At 67.4% G+C, this 17,876-nt stretch overlaps 1 protein-coding gene across 1 annotated transcript in view; it reads left to right on the plus strand.

Annotated features, from left to right (window-relative positions):
- NOTCH1 (notch receptor 1) overlaps window positions 1–17,876 on the plus strand; it is a 46,821-nt gene that overhangs the window by 11,830 nt on the left and 17,115 nt on the right. Inside the window, exons 3-15 of the mRNA XM_032634252.1 lie at window positions 8,255–8,517; window positions 9,049–9,387; window positions 11,403–11,525; window positions 12,023–12,256; window positions 12,632–12,787; window positions 12,931–13,116; window positions 13,399–13,512; window positions 14,235–14,348; window positions 14,634–14,867; window positions 14,943–15,053; window positions 15,626–15,818; window positions 17,193–17,338; window positions 17,588–17,701. Of these exons, the coding sequence (XP_032490143.1) occupies window positions 8,255–8,517; window positions 9,049–9,387; window positions 11,403–11,525; window positions 12,023–12,256; window positions 12,632–12,787; window positions 12,931–13,116; window positions 13,399–13,512; window positions 14,235–14,348; window positions 14,634–14,867; window positions 14,943–15,053; window positions 15,626–15,818; window positions 17,193–17,338; window positions 17,588–17,701 (2,327 nt within the window). The remainder of the gene's footprint in view (window positions 1–8,254; window positions 8,518–9,048; window positions 9,388–11,402; window positions 11,526–12,022; window positions 12,257–12,631; window positions 12,788–12,930; window positions 13,117–13,398; window positions 13,513–14,234; window positions 14,349–14,633; window positions 14,868–14,942; window positions 15,054–15,625; window positions 15,819–17,192; window positions 17,339–17,587; window positions 17,702–17,876) is intronic.

The following is a 17,876-nucleotide window of genomic DNA, read 5'->3' on the forward strand; positions in this document are numbered from 1 at the left end:
GGGCCCTGGGATCCCACGGAAGCCTGTGCTGTGGCTTAGTCAGGGTCCGGCTCTCCTTTGGCCTGGCCTGGGGATGGCTGGCTGTGGCCTCCGTCCCCTCCGTCCCCAGAGCCAGACAAGACAGGAAGGAAGGCCACGAGGGCACTGTGGGTGAGGGTGGTGACAGGTGTCCGGTACTGGTGGGGCCCTCCTGCTGCCTGGAAGGGGTTCGGGGGAGCTGGGGCCCAGAGTGGTCTCACCCACCAGCTGGGAGCTCCCCAATTCCCAGGCTTCTCACCCAGACACCGCCCCCCCCCAATCTGGGGTTTTGAGTTTCAGCTGATCTTGTGGGGTTGTAAGGATGCATTGTCTGCTCCGGCCCTCCCGGTCTGGGGAGAGCAGGCGGTCAGGCAAGAAATCCAGGCTGCTGGGGGCAGGGGGCGGGGGACAGCTGGGGCGCAGGGGACCCACACATTCCTTCTCTGCCCAGGGAGCTCCTTCTGGCCCTTTAGCTGCCTCTAGGGGGGCGGCTGTGCTCTGACTGCGCCCTGGTGGCCGGCGTCGGGCCACCCCTGGGGGCAGGAGAGGTTAAGAGCTGCATTCAGATCCAGGTGGTGCTGTGGGCATAACCTGGCTGAGTCCTGCTTTTCTCGTCTGTAAAATGGGCCCGGTGTGTCCTTGCAGGGCTGTTTCAAGAGTAAGATGAGATACAGCTGGCAGAGTCCAAGTAGGTCCGGGAGTGCGGGGGGGGGGGGTGCTGTCCACAGTTTCTTCATTCTGGGACCCATGTCAGGGGGTCCTTGGTGTCCTCCCCCTGCATTCTCGACCAGACGCTGGACACAAGCGGGGCTGCCCCCAGCGTCTGCCCTGGTCAGTGGGAGAGGACAGGAGCGCCGCCGGGCCACCCTTCCCTCTTCCCGAACCTCTGGGACGGCATCTGCTCCTGAGAGCAGAGGCGGGAAGTTGCAGAATGGTTTCTGGCTTTGGTGCGGAGCTCGGTCTGCAGTTGCTGACTTAATTAATCGCGTTTTGGATTAAGGCCTCCCCGTGGCGCCAGGCTGCGCGCGCATCCACCCCTTCATTGCATCCGAGCGTCTGGGGACGCAGGTCTGGCTCCGTCCTGCTTGGGAGCAGAGGCCCCCGGCAGCTGTGGGGATCCCTGGCAGTAGGGGCGGCAGGCTCGTCCATGTGGGTCTCGGGGCCGTTGGGGTGAGCCCAGGGAAGGACGCCCATTCCAGCCTTTCTCCAGCTTCAGGCTCCATCTTTTGGGGGTGGTTGGTAAATTCCCCCAGCGGAGTGCGGGCGTGGGGGGCGGCAGGCTTTTCTCACACGCCCAACAGCCCCCGGGGCTCTCTCGGGACAGCCCGTTCCCAGGACACCCTGGCCCCGTTGGCTGTGCCTTTTGCAGTGTCTGGGGTGGGGGTGGGGGCTGGCCAAGCAGCGGCCGTCCCTGCCCCATGGGTGGGCCTGGGTTGCCTCTGCCCGCTGTAGCTGGGCCATCTCCGGGAAGCCGCTAGACCTCTGCACCGGCCCTTCCGTCCCTTCAGACGGGCAAGCCACTTCCCACGTCAAGGGTGAGGCAGCTCTGAGCGCCGCGGGGGGCCCTGAGCCACGGGGCAGGCATTGTTTTCCCTGCAGTGGGAAAGGTGGCTTCCCGGGAGGACGGCTTCCGTCCCACACACAAAGGGTTTCCCCGTGCTCCGGCGCTTCCTATTTCCAGCATATTTTAAACCATCCAAAGATGCAACTTGGGAGAAAGATTCTAGACAAAGAGCGGAGAGTGCTGGGAGCAGCTGCTGGGGCCAAGTGCGCTCCACACCCCACCCCACCCCGGGGCCAGGTTTCCTCCTCGGCCCGCTGCTGCCACTCTGGGCTGAGGATCACTGTTGTTCGGGGTTGGGGTCTGTCTGCATCAGACCTGGCTGGTCCCTTTCCAGGGTCCCCCATCCCTCTGCAGCCCTGACTGCCCTTCTCCTTCCCGACGCCCTGGGAGCCAGGGCAGGGACCCCCCACCCCCACCCCGCCCCGCCACCGCCCCACGCAGCTCTGAGCTGCCCCAGCCCAGCGGCTGCACAGGCTGGAGGGAGACCACAGCTCTGCCAGCTCTGGTGGGCCCCCCTGCAGTCACTTCCTGGGGCAGTGGGGCGGCAGGTCGGACGAGGGGGCAGCAGTCCCACGCTGTAGCCTCCAGACCCATGGAGGGCCGACCACGCTCCGGGCTGACCCGGCACACCCCACCTGACCCATGCCCTGATGCAGAAAGGGGCAGAGATGAGGGGAGTGCAGAGGGCCATCTTCCAGGTGACCCTCGGGTACAGCAGAGTCACAGCTGGGACCCAGCCTGCCCCTCAGACCGATATCTGGACAGAGGATCCTACAGGCTTGAAAGAAACCTGGGGACGTTGCCTGCTGTGGCTCTTCGTCCTGGGGGCTTTGGGGAGCCGAGGGCAAGGGGCCGTCGGAGTCACTGGGTGCCCTCGCACCCTGGCTCTCATGTCTCCCCGGGGGTCTCTGTTCCCCAGAGCTGAGCTGTCCTGGCTCTTCCCAGTGAGGAAGGACCCCGGGACCCCGAGTGGGCACAGTGGGGGTGGCCAGCAGGTGTCACCGAGCACGCACCCCACCTGCTGTGAGCACGTCATCCATTAGCAGCTGGTGTCTCCTGGAAGGTGTGACCCCTCAACTGGGATATGGGAGGCCTTGGACTGGCCTCTGCCCAAAGGAGCCCAGGACCGCCCCCCACACCTTGGCCAGGAACACAGTTGGGCTCCTTGACCCCGCCCCCTCTGGGGGAGGAGCTGGGGACCCAGAGTCTGGAGGCCCCCTGTCCTGCTCTTTCCTGGCCTCAGTCTCCCTGTTCAGTCTGCAGGTGGCCCCAGTCGCCTGGGCTGGGACAGGGGTCTCAGAACCTCCCGGCCAAGCTGCCCAGGGGTGGGCGGGCCTGCCTGCCTGGGGGAGGGCCTTAGGGCTCTTTGTTCAGTGCCACGGACCACCTCTGGGGAGGAGTGCGGGTACCAAGATGAGCCATCCATGCTCCCTGGCCCCCGTCATCAGGGGCCCTGGTGACACTGTGGGTTGGAGGCTCCTGGGCAGAAAGCCTGTGAGAGGAGGCTGTGCTGGTGTGGGGAGAGGGCTTCTCGGCCGGAACCCACTGCAGGCAGAGCTGGGCCAGGCTATGGGGTGGGAGGGGCCTTCGGCTGTGGGACCCACAACCTGGGGACGGGACCCCAGGTCCTGACTCGGCCTCCCTGGGAGCAGGCTTAGTGGCCCCCAGCTTGGGGGCGGGTGTTTGGGAAGGGTAACACCGCCCCCCCACCTTTGTTGCTTGTGAGCCACCACGCTGCCCTCTGCGGCCAGAGGGACATTTGGGCTTCGGAGGTGGCGGGAAGATGGGCTGGAACGGACGCTGGTGGAGGGGCTGTCCCAGGGGCGGGCACGGGGAGTCTGCCTTCCCTGCTGCTCCGGAGCCAGGTGGAGCCAGGTGAGAACAGGACGGCGGCAATCAGCCGGGGGCTCCTTCCCCCTGGGGCTCGGGATGCAGGCTGTCTGCTTGGGGGTCCGGGGCCCAGGGACCTGCAGAGCTGTCCCTTTCTGTGTTGGGTGGCACGGCCCCTGCCCACCTTTGGGGTGCAGGCTCCGGGCCCTGCAGATGTGGCCTCCGGCCGGGGTTACAAGCTCGTCCTGCACATCCTGGCCCCCAGGCAGCGTGGGGTGGGGCGGGGCCCTCTGTGCCTGGGGAGCCCTTGTGTTCCTCACGGCTTTCCTTAAGCAGGCGCACCTCCCTTGGTGCAGCGAACATGTTCCCAGAGACGCATCGGTGAATTACGTGCAGATCAAATCCAGCAGCGCTGGCTAGAGCGAGAGTCTCCTCTGCCCACATGGCCAGGCTGCCTCTGCGTGGGGCCTTCTGTGAGCCCATGCCGTCCCCTCGACCGCCTCCCCGCACTCACAGGAAGCCGAGGCCCGGGCAGGCGGGGCACACCGCAGAGCCGGGGCTGGCAGAGCGGAAGGAGGCCCCTCTCGGCCCCCAAAGTCCCTTTGACCGAACTGTCTCACCCATCCATTGGGGGAGCCCCCAGGATGGCCCTCCCTGGGGCACCTCTGTCCCTCCTGCAGAAGGAAGGAGGGCAGCGGCACATCACTGATCCCCTGCCCCCCCCCCCCCCCCCCCCCCCCCCGACCTCCCGTCCCGGCCAGGGTGCAGGGCCCGTGCTCACCCCTGGCTCTGCCCCACTGGACCGTAAACTCCTTGAGGGCAGAACTGAGTAAATCCCTCCTCAGTACTGAGTCCCTCCCCCTTGGAACTGAGGGGAGGAGGGAGCAATCATCTGTCCCCTGGGGGCAGCAGATGGCCTGCTTAACTTAGAAAGGAAAACAGCACAATTTAGAATTAGTCCCGGGTGAAAGGGTGAAAGGGTGAAAGGGTGAAAGGGTGAAAGGTCGAGGCAACATCTGCGTCGGGATGCTTCTTTCTGGGGTTGCATTTCTATGGAGCGGTGCTGGCTGGCGGGGTGTGGCAGGGAGGGCCGAGCAGGCACAGTGGAAATTTTGAGGCGGGAACAAAGCTCCAGGCCGGCGGGACCGCTGCCGTTTGGTGCTTCTCCGGGGGTGGGGGTGTGGGTGGGTGCGAGCAGAGCTGCTGTGGGGGGAGCTGGCCCTTCTGCAGCCCCTCTCCTAGGGCCTTCAGCCCCACCTGTCACTCACCTGCCGCTGGCCAGGTGGGGCCAGGACAGGTCACCCCGGCCAGATGGCCAGGTTGTGTGTGGGTGGGAGAGAAGGCCAGCGGAGGGGCAGGTGCTGGGGTGACCTCCTTCCGGAGGGGAGCAAGGAGCGGGGAGCCGTCGTGGGCCCCGGCTGCCAGGGGTGGGTCCTATCCCGTCTGCAGGAGGCTCGTGGCCCCCCCCCGCCCCCCGCCGTCTCGGGTTCTCCACACGGCCCCCGACGGCCCCTGGCCTGGAATCGCACGGCGGGTGTTGGGTGTGACTTCCCTCTCCAAGCCCGGGCACCTGTCCCCGCCGGGCACTTACACTGACCTGCCAGGACAGGTGTCGAGGACAGAATGGCCGAGAGGGGCTTGCTCACTGGTGCTGGTGGCCTTGCCCATGTCTGAGCAGACTCACGGGCCTTCCACCTTCTTAGGGACGGGTCGGTGCCATGGGTGCCTCCCCAGGAAGCCCAGCACTGCAGCCAGGGTAGGAGAGAGGTGCAGACAGGTCCAGGGGACAGAGGGGGCATGGCTGGAGGCTGGCCAGAGCAGGGACAGGACTCGGGGCGGGGGGCGCTGGGGAGCGGCCTCCGGGACTGGCTGAAAGCTGCTCCGCCACCCCCGACCACCCCCCAGGCCCAGACCCTGCCCGCCTGGCTCAGGGCTTCCTCCCTCCCAGCTGAGGCTCCTGCCCAGACCCTGGTCGTACCTCACACCCCACGAAGCACCTGCCTCGGCGGCCCCACCCCCGGAGGCTGCCCCTCCCTCTGGCCCTGCCCATCCCCTGGCTGGGGTGCTGGTGGACGGTGGCCAGGCCTGGGCCCAGCCCCGGAGCCGGCCCGGATGGGCAGCATGCCTTCACGGCAGTGTCCACCAGGCCTGGGCGGGAGTGGGGAGGACAATGGGCCCCCTCAGCTGCCGCCTTCCCCCACAGAGGGGCCTCCCTGGCTCCTGCCCCGCCCACTGGGTTGGCGGCCGCCGCGCCCGGCCGACAGCAGCTGCTCCCCACGTACCCAGCCGCAGGCGCACCTGCTCCCCAGCCGCCCTTTGTCCTCGCTGCCGACGCCTGATTTACGGGGTGCGTTTTCCCTCCTGCCGGCCCAGCATGACACAGCCTTACTGGCCGGGATGCCCCCGGTCCAGGCGGATTCTCCCACAGTCCCCCACGTTAGGCTCCCCACTCAGGATGGGACGGAGGGGGGTCGGTTCAGGGGCACACTGCCCCATGGCTGGAGGGTGTAGGGTTGTGCCTCCGAGTGGGCCCTTCTGGTCCACTTGGGAACACGGCTGAGCAGGGGACTGCTCTAGTGGTGGCAGGCCCCGGGGTGCCCCACCCCCACCCCCGGGACCAATGATGGAGGCCTCGCCTACGAGAAGGACGGTGCTGGGCAGCCTCGTGTGGATTCCCCCGAAAGCCGTGGCACGGGCCCGCCTCATCTCGCCCATGCGGGTGGGCTTCCCTCCCCTTGGAGCTGGCGGGATGGGGGCAGGGCCCAGAGGCGAGAGGGAGGCGTGGACAGGACTGGCTCCCATCCCGCTTCGATGACCAAGCACCCTCTGTGCAGCATCCACCGCCTGCCTGCTCCGTCAGTAGCTGGGGAAGAAAAAAGAGCCTTTTCTCCAAGTGGGAGCCGCGGCCAGCTCCCGCCTGACAATGGAGGGCATTGAGAGGTGGCGGAGGTGCTGCCTCCTGGGTCTCCCCCCTCCCACCCCCAGGGCTCTGGGTTCCCAGTGCCACTCGGGCCGGGACCAGGCGGCCTGTAACCGGATCCACGCACAGTGGGGGTCACACCGCCTTCCCCAGGCTCTGGGGTGTGGCCTTGCAGGAGCCAAGGTGCCAGGGCGCCAGCGGCACGGGGGCCGCGTGCTGGGGTCTGTGCCCCTCGCGAGGAGCCAGCCACCCCCCGCTCCCTGAGCGGGCTGGCTCAGGCCTGAGTTACCTCCCCCGGACCCCTCCCAGAGGGCAGCTGGTTTTCTTTAAGCCAGTTGGTTTGGGACTTTCGGCTTCTGGCAACAGATGGTGGGCCGGAGTGGCCATTTCGCGTCCTCCCCGCCTGCCCTACCCAAGCCACAGCCACAGATAAAAGGCTTCAGGGAGACAGATGCCTCCCAGGCCACGGGGACAGGGGAGCAGCCCAGCTGCTGAGAAACGCACAGACCCCGGCCGCCCGAAACTGCCACCGCCAACCCTGGGGAAGGGCCTCTCCAGGGGCCGCCCCTCCCCTTCTTCCCCGTGCAACTTTGCTTTTAGCCCCCTGGGGCAGGCAGGTGGGGAGGGAGGCGGGGGCTGGCGTTTGTCGGGGGCAGGGGTTCTGGTGGGCTCTGGAAAGTGGGACGGTCCGGGCTCAGGAGGGCCCTCTCTTCATCCAGGGGAGCCCAGGCTCCTGGCAGCGCCCCCTGCTGCCCCGCCAGGCGGGAGGAGGCTCCGCCCACAGGTGCCCAGAGCTGTGGGCCCAGCGTTGGGGCCGCCTTCTCAGGCTGCTGCAGGCTGGGGGCGTTGCCGCTGGGAAGAGTGATGCCTGGCTGGTCCCAGAGCCTTTCCTGAGGTTTTCCCTCGAGTGCAAGGCCGCGAGGTGACCTCACGGGGGCAGTTTATGGCCCAGCCCCCAGAAGCCGAGGCGACAGGTGGCCAAGGGGGGCCCTGGGGTGGGGATGACAGGCGCTGAGCCCTTCCCTGCAGGGAATGCGTGGCACCAGGCCTGGCACCAGGAGGGCGGCAACCTGCCTCCCCTGCCCCAGTCACAGCCTGGGCAGTGAGTACCCGGGGAGCGTGCCAGCCTGCCAGAGCGGTGGTCCTCCTGGACCCCGGCTTCTCCAGCCGGGCAGCGGGTGCCTCTGCTCCTGGCTGGCGTTGCGTGGACATCTGTCGTGAAGCCTTGACCCCGCAATGGAAAAGCCGTGTCTGGGTGCTATGTGTGGGTGGGAATGGGTGCCGACCAGCACGGCCCCCAACGCATCAGACCCCTGACAAAGAACTCCACGTCGCGAAGAAAACGGGAAGCCAGGCCACGTCGTGTTGGCAGTCGTTTCCACGTTTGCTATCCTATTGACGTTGAAAGAAAAAAAGCTGAGAACTCTTTTATTAACCAAATAACGCACGTTCATTGCCGAAAAGCTAAAGAGGAGAGAAAGCAGGCAGCCCCCCCGAAACTAAAGATTTTACAGAGCGCCGCTGCCCTCGGCAGAGGACGGCCGTGTCTGCCCGTGTGGTCCCCTTCTCGGTGGCTTGCCGGGGTGCAGACAGGTGCCTCCGTGAGTTCTGACACCTACGCCGGCGCCCACCGAACACTCCGGTCTCTAGTTTCTCCAATTAACATAATCACTTTTCTTCATGAAGGTGAAATTCACTCAATGTAAAATTAGCCACCGAAAAGCGTACAGTTCAGTGGCGTTTGGCACACTAGTGATATTGGGCAACCCCCGCCCCCTCTGGTCCCAGAACTTCCCCTCTCTCCTCGCGGGGCCTCACCCGGCTGTGCCCGCTGCCCGGGGTGGGGCCCCACCGACGCCGGGGCTGGTGGCGGGCGGCTGGCTGGGGAGCGGGCACTCACCGCCCCGGTGTGTCTGCCACAGCTGCAGTGGAGCCTTTGCGGGCCAGCGATGCCAGGCGCCCAACCCCTGCCTCAGCGCCCCCTGCAAGAACGGCGGGACGTGCCACACGGTGGAGCGCGACGGCCTCGTGGACTACACCTGCCGCTGCCGCCTGGGCCTCTCGGGGCCGCTGTGCCTGACGCCCCGCGACCATGCCTGCCTCGCCAGCCCCTGCCTCAACGGCGGCACCTGCGACTTGCTGACTCTCACCGAGTACAAGTGCCTCTGCCCCCCGGGCTGGTCAGGTGAGGACGCCGGCGGGAGACGCGGCTGTGGCGCTCGAGAGGGGTGGGCAGGCCCCGGCCCTCCCCCAGCTGCCCGCACAGCAGTTGCCGGCCCGTCTGTGTGGCTGGGGAGGGCTCTGCTCGGCCGTTGGGGTCCGTGATCCAGAAGTGGCGCAGAGCCCCCCCCCCCGGAGGGTCCCCACGCCCCTCTCCAGCCCTGGAGGGCCCCACCCCTGCCCGCCTCTGTGAGCAAAGGGGACACTCCCACCTCCCTCCTGCCAGGAGTGCAGGCCCCCCTTCAGGAGCCGTGGCGTCACTGCGGGCACCAGAGTTTAAGAACACGGGCTCTGGAGGGGCGCCTGCCGCCGTGCATCCTGCGACAGTCACTCAGCCCCTAAGCTGTCGGGGGTCCTGAGGTGTCAGGAGCCGACGCCGTGGGGCCCATCCCCGGCGGGCACCTCCGTGGTGCCTGGAGGCCGCCCCCGGCTCTTGGGACGGCCTGGCGCGGGGAGCAGGGAGGCCGGCTGACCCCCTTCGCCCCTTCCCCGCCAGGGAAGACATGCCAGCAGGCGGACCCCTGCGCCTCCAACCCCTGTGCCAACGGGGGCCAGTGCCTGCCCTTCGAGGCCTCGTACATCTGCGGCTGCCCACCCGGCTTCCACGGCCCCACCTGCAGGCAGGACGTCAACGAGTGCAGCCAGAACCCCGGGCTCTGCCACCACGGTGGCACCTGCCACAATGAGGTCGGCTCCTACCGCTGCGCCTGCCGCGCCACCCATACCGGCCCCCACTGCGAGCTGCCCTACGTGCCCTGCAGCCCCTCCCCCTGCCAGAACGGGGGCACCTGCCGCCCCACGGGGGACACCGCCCACGAATGCGCCTGCCTGCCAGGTACCTCTCGCTGCCCCCTGCTGGGGGTGGCCGTGCTCCCCCTGCCTGGTGGGAGGGCGGGGGGTGCCCAGGGCGGAGGGAGCACAGGGCTGGAGCAGGGCCGGCTGGGCCTGGGGGTGGACGTCCACTGGGCACGGGCGATTGGAAGGCAGCCTTGGGTGTGGTGTAGGGGCGGGGCTGGAATGGGGGCCACCCATTAGGCACCTGCCCACCCACTTCTGCCCGGGGACGGGTCCGCTGTGACCAGGCGGCTGGGCCCATGACCCCCGATGCTCCTCCCCTGCCGCCAGCCTTCTCCAGGCCACTCAGGAACCCCCGAATCTTGAGCTCCCTGGGACCACGTGCACGTTACAGAACTCTCCACGGCAGCAGGGGGCACCCTCACTCGTGCGGCCCCCGGGCTTCCCCCGTGTCCCCGAGGTGGGGACAGTGAGGCTGGGGCTTACGCGTCACTTGCCCCAGTGGTGGCCCTTCCTCCTGGCCCCGCTGGTCTCCCACCGGTGGGGCGACAGTGGCGGGCACAGCCCCCCACCCCCAGCAGCTCCACTGTCCCTCTTGTGTGTCCCACACTTGCCACTGTAGTTTTCATCTGAGTCAGTTTTGCTGCCGGTGATCTAAAAATACTGGTAACGACAAAGAGGTTTGAGGACCTCTCGTCTGTCGCCTGCGCACTGGCGGTTAGGCGGTTGGGCAGGAACGAGGAAGGGAAGGGTGTTTCAGGAGGGGGGCGGGATGAGGTTTGGGTGCTGGAGGGGAGCCCAGGGTCTGGCTGACCCGGGGGCGAGCCGAGGGCCGCCCCAGCCCCCATGCTGCCGCAGCCCAGCTCGGCCCCTGCAAAGAGGAAGTGCTCTGCCCGCCCACCGTCCGTGAGCCCCGGGCCTTGTCACTGCAGCGGCCGCCTCTGCGTGCAGACGCCGGGCGCACGCACTTCCTGCGTGTCCGTGGCGCTCCCCTCGCCGCCTGCCTGCCGCGGCGCTGCTGGCCGCCCGGCTGGGCTGGTCAGCGGTCCGCGGGGGGCTGGGCCGGGCGTGCCTCCCGGTTCTGGGTTCAGATGCCTTCTTGGTGGTTGTGGAACCCCAGGCCTGGGACCTTGTGTCTGGCCACGTGGGTCGGGCGGGGCCGTGGAGGTGGGCGGGGTGGGGGCCAGCCAGAGGGTGCTGCATACCTGGGGGGTGAGGTGAGACCCAGCCCGCCTTAGCACTCACCCTCCAAGGCCAGGGAGAAGCAGCGCTTCCGGCCCACCGCATACGAGGGGCTCCGGAGTGAGGGCTCCGGGCTCCCGTGCGGGGGCCTCGGAGGGAGGGGCAGGAGGGAGTCCAAGGCACCCCGGGAGGAGCATTAATCAGTAACTGGCTGCAGGCTGGGCTATGGCCAGACGCCCCTTTCTCGGTTGATTATTGAACCAGCGGGAGTTGAATGGATTAATAGCTAACTGGCTGGCCACAGGCTGGGGGAGGATGTGGGCCCTGCCCGCGCCTCTGTTCCTGGGAAGCCAAGAGCCACACCTGCAGTCCCCCCAGGACTGCCCGCCTGGGCCCCACTGTCTCCCCGCTCCGGTTCCCTGCTTGGGGGGCCCCCGGGCCCAGTGCAGCCCCAGCAAGGCGGGGTGTCTGTGGCCACACACGGGGATGTTGCAGAGAACCCCCAGCATGGGGCGGGCCAGCAGACACTGCCCAGTTACTGGAGCCACTACACAGAACGTCTCTTACAGCAGAACCTCTAGAAGCTTGTAACCCTGAGTCCCTGTCTGTTCAGCCGGCTCTTTACAAAATGATTCCTTCGAGAGGAGTGTGTCGCCTGTCCTGGCCACAGGAGAGGGAAGGGTGGGGCGTGGACCCCCGAGGGTTGTGAGGCCATGGAGGGACAGCTCTCTGTCCAGAGTAGGGCGTTGTGGGTGCAGCCAGGAAGGTGCCAGAGGCCAGGTTGAGCATGGCAGGGAAGGTGAGGGCCGGGACGCGTGCTGCCCAGCCCCGTGGGGAGGCTTGACCGGGCCCCTGGCCCCCCCTGCCACACAGGCTTCACCGGCCAGAACTGCGAGGCAAACATTGACGACTGTCCAGGAAACAACTGCAAGAACGGAGGCGCCTGCGTGGACGGCGTGAACACTTACAACTGCCGCTGCCCCCCGGAGTGGACAGGTGCGTGCACGGGGAGGCCTGGGTGGGCACCACCACTGCTGGGGCACACGCATGTGGCGGGCCAGAGGGGGGCCGAGAACCTGGTCCAGGCCGGGAGGGATTCCGGAGTGACCAGGGGCTGCCCCGCCGCTGGGCTCTCAGGCCTCCGCCCCAGCAGCCAGCACAGATGTGGCCTCAGCCATTTGCAGCCTGGCCCCGGGCAGCCCTGAGCCAGAAGCAGGTCCCCAGTTTGAGCCCAGCTGCTGGGCAGGACACGGGGGCGCTGGCCGGTAGGACGCCGGCCCCGCCCACAGACGAGCGTGGACCCCAGTGCACCTGTGCCCGCACAGCAGCCAGATGAGAGCCCCCTCTGGCGCCAGGGGTGCAGGGGAAGGAGTGATTCAGGCTGGCGGCAGGCGGAGGAGTCATGAGGGAAGGCTTCCTGGTGGAGGGGGCCCTGCGCCCCGAGGGGGAGGGTCTGGAGGCGCCGCCTGGCCCGACGGTCCCGGCCCCCGCAGGTCAGCACTGCACCGAGGATGTGGACGAGTGCCAGCTCATGCCTAACGCCTGCCAGAACGGCGGGACCTGCCACAATGCCCACGGCGGCTACAACTGCGTGTGCGTCAACGGCTGGACAGGCGAGGACTGCAGCGAGAACATTGATGACTGCGCCAGTGCCTCCTGCTTCCACGGTGCCACCTGCCACGACCGCGTGGCCTCCTTCTACTGCGAGTGTCCCCACGGCCGCACGGGTGAGCACCGACGAGGCGGGTTCTCGCTGCCCTCGCCCAGCGGTGGGCCCCCTCGGGTCAGGGCTCGCGTACGTGGCCTTGCGCAGACACACGGACTGCAGCTTTGCGGGGTGACCCCAAAAGAGTCACCAAAAGAGTCAGGGTGAAGGGGCTGGCGGGGCTGGGGCGTTGCCTGCCATCAGGGCTGCTGGCAGCGAACCTCCCGGAGTGACTCGGGCGTCATGGGACGCTCCACAGGGTCACTAGCAGTGGCACAGTGCGGGGGGGGGGGGCCCTCCGTGGGTAGCCAGGCGGGGGTGGACCCCGGCTGTGGGCAGCCCGCGTCCCCAGGCCAGGGGGCAGCGCCTCGGCTGACCACCGCCGCCCCGTATCCAGGTCTGCTGTGCCACCTCAATGACGCCTGCATCAGCAACCCCTGCAATGAGGGCTCCAACTGCGACACCAACCCCGTCAACGGCAAGGCCATCTGCACCTGCCCCTCGGGCTACACGGGGCCGGCCTGCAGCCAGGACGTGGACGAGTGCTCGCTGGGTACGGGCAGCCGAGGGGGCAGCCAGGGCGCTGGGAAACCTGGTGGAAATAGTCTGATGGAGGAGGCGGGCACACCCCAGAGCGTTCTGGAGGCCAGGGCTCCCGGAGCAGCCCCTCACTGCGCCATGCCCGCCCACCCCCAGGCGCCAACCCCTGTGAGCACGCGGGCAAGTGCATCAACACGCTGGGCTCCTTCGAGTGCCAGTGTCTGCAGGGCTACACCGGCCCGCGCTGCGAGATCGACGTCAACGAGTGTGTGTCGAACCCGTGTCAGAACGACGCCACCTGCCTGGACCAGATCGGGGAGTTCCAGTGCATCTGCATGCCCGGTGCGCGGGGCGCCGCCCGACGGGCGGGGGTGGGGAAGCCGCGTCCGGGCTGACGGACCCCAGCGAGCACCCCGGCCGCATCTCCTCTGCCCCCCGGCCTCCGTGCTCACCCAGACCGCGGCCCCAGCGGGTATCTGGCAAGACCGAGCCAGGCCCGTGGGGCACGGCGGAGAGACCAGAGCTGGGCAGCTGGGTCAGCCCCGGGGAGCAGGTGTGGGGGGGGGGCCGCCCAGGTGGGTCCCGGTCCCCTGCACCCCTTGACCGACCGCCCCCCTCCCCCAGGCTACGAGGGCGTGCATTGCGAGGTGAACACGGACGAGTGTGCCAGCAGCCCCTGCCTCCAGAACGGCCGCTGCCTAGACAAGATCAACGAGTTCGTGTGCGAGTGCCCCACAGGTGAGGCCGGCCCCAACCGCGCCCCCCGCGCGGGAGCCCCCCGCTGTCCCTGAGGGCTGGCGGGTCGGGTCCCCCAGCGGCTGGGTGGGAGACGGCTGACTTCCACCTCGGGAGCGGGTGGGGTGTTTTCAGGCTTCCCCCGATGGGCAAGGCTGGGTTGGGCAGGGGGTCCTGGCCCCCGACCTTGCTGAGGAGCCCGGGACCCAGAGGCCCTCCTTCCTGCTGGCGGGTGTACTCGCCGACCCCTGAGGGACCTCGGCAGGAGGCGGTCTAGCCTGCCCTGGCCGCCCGTCTCCGCCAGCCTGCAGTGGACATGATGCCCAGGAGGGCCTAAGGAGACTTTGGGGGCCCGAGTCTGTCCCAAGGGAGGGCTGGGGGCTGGGGGACGCCGGGCCCGGGGAGGTGTTGTGGGTCAGAGCCTTGGATCTCCCGAGATGCAAATCAGCTGTTCCAGACACCGAGCCGGGAACCTGATTCTCAGCCCGACGAGGCTGTAGCCATAGCAACCGGAGTCGGTCTGGGGCAGAGGCCCCTGTATGAGGGAGCGGGAGGCGTGTGACCCGAAAGGCAGGAACTGAAAGGGGCCGAGAAGAGAATGGGGGGTTGGCCCAGCCCCGGCCAAAGCACTCTCAAGGGGCCCTCCCAGGCACTCCCTGCCCTTGGCTAGCTGTGGGGCCGCTGCGCCCATCGTGTCTGACCGCCGTCCCTCTCCCCGGCTGCAGGCTTCACCGGGCACTTGTGCCAGTACGACGTGGACGAGTGTGCAAGCACGCCCTGCAGGAATGGCGCCAAGTGCCTGGACGGGCCCAACACCTACACCTGTGTGTGCACAGAAGGTGCGGGGCCGCCCGACTGCCAGGCTGAGCGGGGGGAGGAAAAGCAGGCGTGTAGGGTCCAGGGAAGGGGAACAGCCGGGAGCTGAGGCTGGGAAGGTGACCCCTCATTCTGGGGCCAAGAGCAAGGTGAGGCTTTGACCCGGGCAGTGGGGGACGTCCCCAGACATCCCCAGTCTCCCCCGGCGGGAGCGCAACTGACCCTGGGTTGGCTGGTGGCGTCCTGGGATGGGACGGCCGCGTGCCCGGGGAGCAGCCCCACTTAGCTTCTCAGCCCCCGCCCTGCAGGCTACACAGGGCCCCACTGTGAGGTGGACATTGACGAGTGCGACCCCGACCCCTGTCACTACGGGTCCTGCAAGGACGGCGTTGCCACCTTCGCCTGCCTGTGCTGGCCGGGCTACACGGGCCACCACTGCGAGACCAACATCAACGAATGCCACAGCCAGCCCTGCCGCCACGGGGGCACCTGCCAGGACCGCGACAATGCCTACCTCTGCTTCTGTCTCAAGGGGACCACAGGTGCCTGGCCGGGGCTGTGACTGGGGGGCTGGGGGCGGGGCCAGGGACTGAGCGCCTCTTGTCTCCCACCGCCAGGCCCCAACTGTGAGATCAACCTGGACGACTGTGCCAGCAACCCTTGTGACTCGGGCACATGTCTGGACAAGATTGACGGCTACGAGTGTGTATGTGAGCCGGGCTACACAGGTGAGCCGCTCGGGGACCCGCAGGGCTCTGTCCCCCCGGCCCTCGTCACGGCCTCGCCTCGGGGGCCCAGGCTGTGCTCACACCTCAGGGTCTCCGGGATGGGCCAGGTCTGGGGACCGTGGGGGCAGGATGGTGTAGGCCGCCCACCGCCCAGGGCCCAGCTGTCAGACCACCAGCTTTGGCAACGGTGGCAGAGACCACGGAAGGATCGGGGCTCCGGCCGGCAGCGGACGGGCATCCCTGAGGCTCTCGTTCCTGGTCAAAGCCGGCCCAGCAGGCCCAGGGCAGAGCCAGGCTCCCGGCACACGTGCTGCCCTCCCCGGCCCTCTGCCCTGAGGGTGTCCAGGGTGTCCTGAGCCTCAGCCCTCACCGGCCAGCTCGGCCCCTGGGCCCGGGGAGGGGAGTTCGTGTGGGTGGGAGTTTGTGCCTCGGAAGGACCTGGGGAGGGGGTTTCACGGAGGGGGAGACTGAGGCCCCGAGGGCTGGGACCCACTCACCGAGACCCCGCACACTCTCCCTCCGGGGGGGTGGGCGTGAGGGTCTGAGCCGCCGCCCCGTCCCCCCGCCCGCAGGGAGCGTGTGCCACATCAACATCGATGAGTGCGCGGACAACCCCTGTCACAACGGCGGCACCTGCGAGGACGGCGTCAACGGCTTCACCTGCCGCTGCCCCGAGGGCTACCACGACCCCACCTGCCTGTCCGAGGTCAACGAGTGCAGCAGCAACCCCTGCATCCACGGGGCCTGCCGGGACAGCCTCAACGGGTACGGGGCCACCCCACACTCTGCATCCTCGGGAGCCCTGCCCCAGGGAGGCGGCCTGCTCGGGGGCTGGCGGCTGGCGGGCCAGGGAGGGGCAGTCGCGAAACCCCGGGCTGAGTGGGTGGGTGCCGGATCCGCCGTCGGTGCCCGGAAATGTGCCGTCGGGCACTCGCTCGGCTCCTGGCCTGTGCCCGGCGCTGCCCTGGGCTCCGTGTGCTCACGGGCCACAGCGTGCGCTCGGGAAACACGTGTGCCGTGGCCGCAGGCAGGGTTTCTGTGACATCGCGGCGTGACGAGATGATTGCTCTGGGCTTTGTCCTGGTTCCTGAGATCACTCAGATCTATATAAGTGGAAGGAGTGTCTTCTGTTATTTGTCAAAGCCCCTTTCAAGCACACCTGAGGACGAGGCTGGGTGCCGGGGAACCGTGTGATGAGGGGGTTGGATCTTTGAGCCCCACCCGGACCTCCAAGGAGGGGAGAGGGGCTGCAGGGTGTAATCACCAACAGCCAGTGATCTAAATGGGTCACGCCTGTGTGAGGAACCCTCCATAAAAATGCAAAGTACAGGAGTTCAGAGAGCTTCCGTGTCGGTGAACAGGTGCAGGGGTGGCGGGCGCAGCTCTGAGCCCTTCCCTGTACCTGGCCCTGTGCATCTCTTCCATCGGGCTGTTCCTGAGTTTCACCTTTTATAGTAGACTACTAATCTTGTAAGTAAACTGTTTTCCTGAGTGTGAGCCATTCTGGCCACAAGGAAGGCGTCTGATTCGTAGCTGTTCGCTCAGAAGTACAGGTGACAACCTGGCGCTTCAGGTCACTGTCGGACTTGGGGCCAGTCTTGTGGGACCGAGCCCTGTCTGTGGGGTCTGCGCTGACCCCAGGTAGTTAGTGCCAGACGTGAACTGTGGGATACTCAGCTGGTGTCCCCAGAGCTGGAGGATTGCGTGGCGTGGGAAACCCCCTACGTGTGTGGCGTCAATATTAGAGTGTAGAGAAGCTTACTTTTAGTTTCTGACACCCATTATGTGCCTGACACTGCTCTGTCTAGATGGGGCCATTGACATGGGCAGGGACCCCATGCCCCCGTTTGGCACAGAGAGGGTAAGCACACCGTCCAGGGCCACACAGCGAGGGAATGGTGGAGGGCTTTCTGACCACTGCCCCGAACTGGGCACTGTCCCCAATCTAGTTTAACAAACCCTCACCACCTTCTTGGGCAAGGTGGGCTATTTAAAGGTGTTTAAAAGACTCCGAGGGTCAGAGCGGACCAGCGCCTCCGTCCAGTCAGATCATAGGAAGGTGGCAGAGCGGGGAGTGCCCCCAGCCTAGGCCCTCCCCTCTTGGGCCACACCTGAGCTGCTGTGTGGTCACCTCTGCAGGTACAAGTGTGACTGTGACCCCGGGTGGAGTGGGGCGAACTGTGACATCAACAACAACGAGTGTGAGTCGAACCCCTGTGTCAACGGCGGCACCTGCAGGGACATGACCAGCGGCTACGTGTGTGCGTGCCGGGAAGGCTTCAGTGGTGAGTGGGGCGGGGCTCCTGGTGCAGAGCGGGCCCCCCAGGGCGGCAGCGCGGAGCCAGGACACAGGTCCAGCCACCGCGACCCGTGGCGGCTCCCTCCCTGGGTGGGGGGTGGGGGCGGGCGTGCAGACCTGCTGGGGTTGAGTCCAGGCCCCGGGCTCAGCGCAGGGCCCTTCCTCCACACCAGGTGGGACCTGGCCACAGCACCCAGGGTGACGGCCACACTGACTGCTGTCCCTCCCTCTCCAGGCCCCAACTGCCAGACCAACATCAACGAGTGTGCGTCCAACCCGTGTCTGAACCAGGGCACGTGTATCGACGACGTGGCTGGGTACAAGTGCAACTGCCTCCTGCCCTACGCAGGTGAGGGCGGGGCCTGGGCCACCCGCGGGAGTGGTGCCCGAGGGGTGCGCAGTGGCTTCCGGGGCTGGCCTTGCCTGCATTGCTTGGCGGGCATCTCGAAGGCTCTGCTCTGTACTTGGGCCTGGCCACATTAGGGCCTCGCCCGGCAGGTGTCATTGCCAGATGAGCCCACAGG

This window comes from Phocoena sinus, chromosome 6, assembly GCF_008692025.1.
Source record: "Phocoena sinus isolate mPhoSin1 chromosome 6, mPhoSin1.pri, whole genome shotgun sequence".
In the NCBI taxonomy this organism is placed as follows: Eukaryota; Metazoa; Chordata; class Mammalia; order Artiodactyla; family Phocoenidae; genus Phocoena; species Phocoena sinus.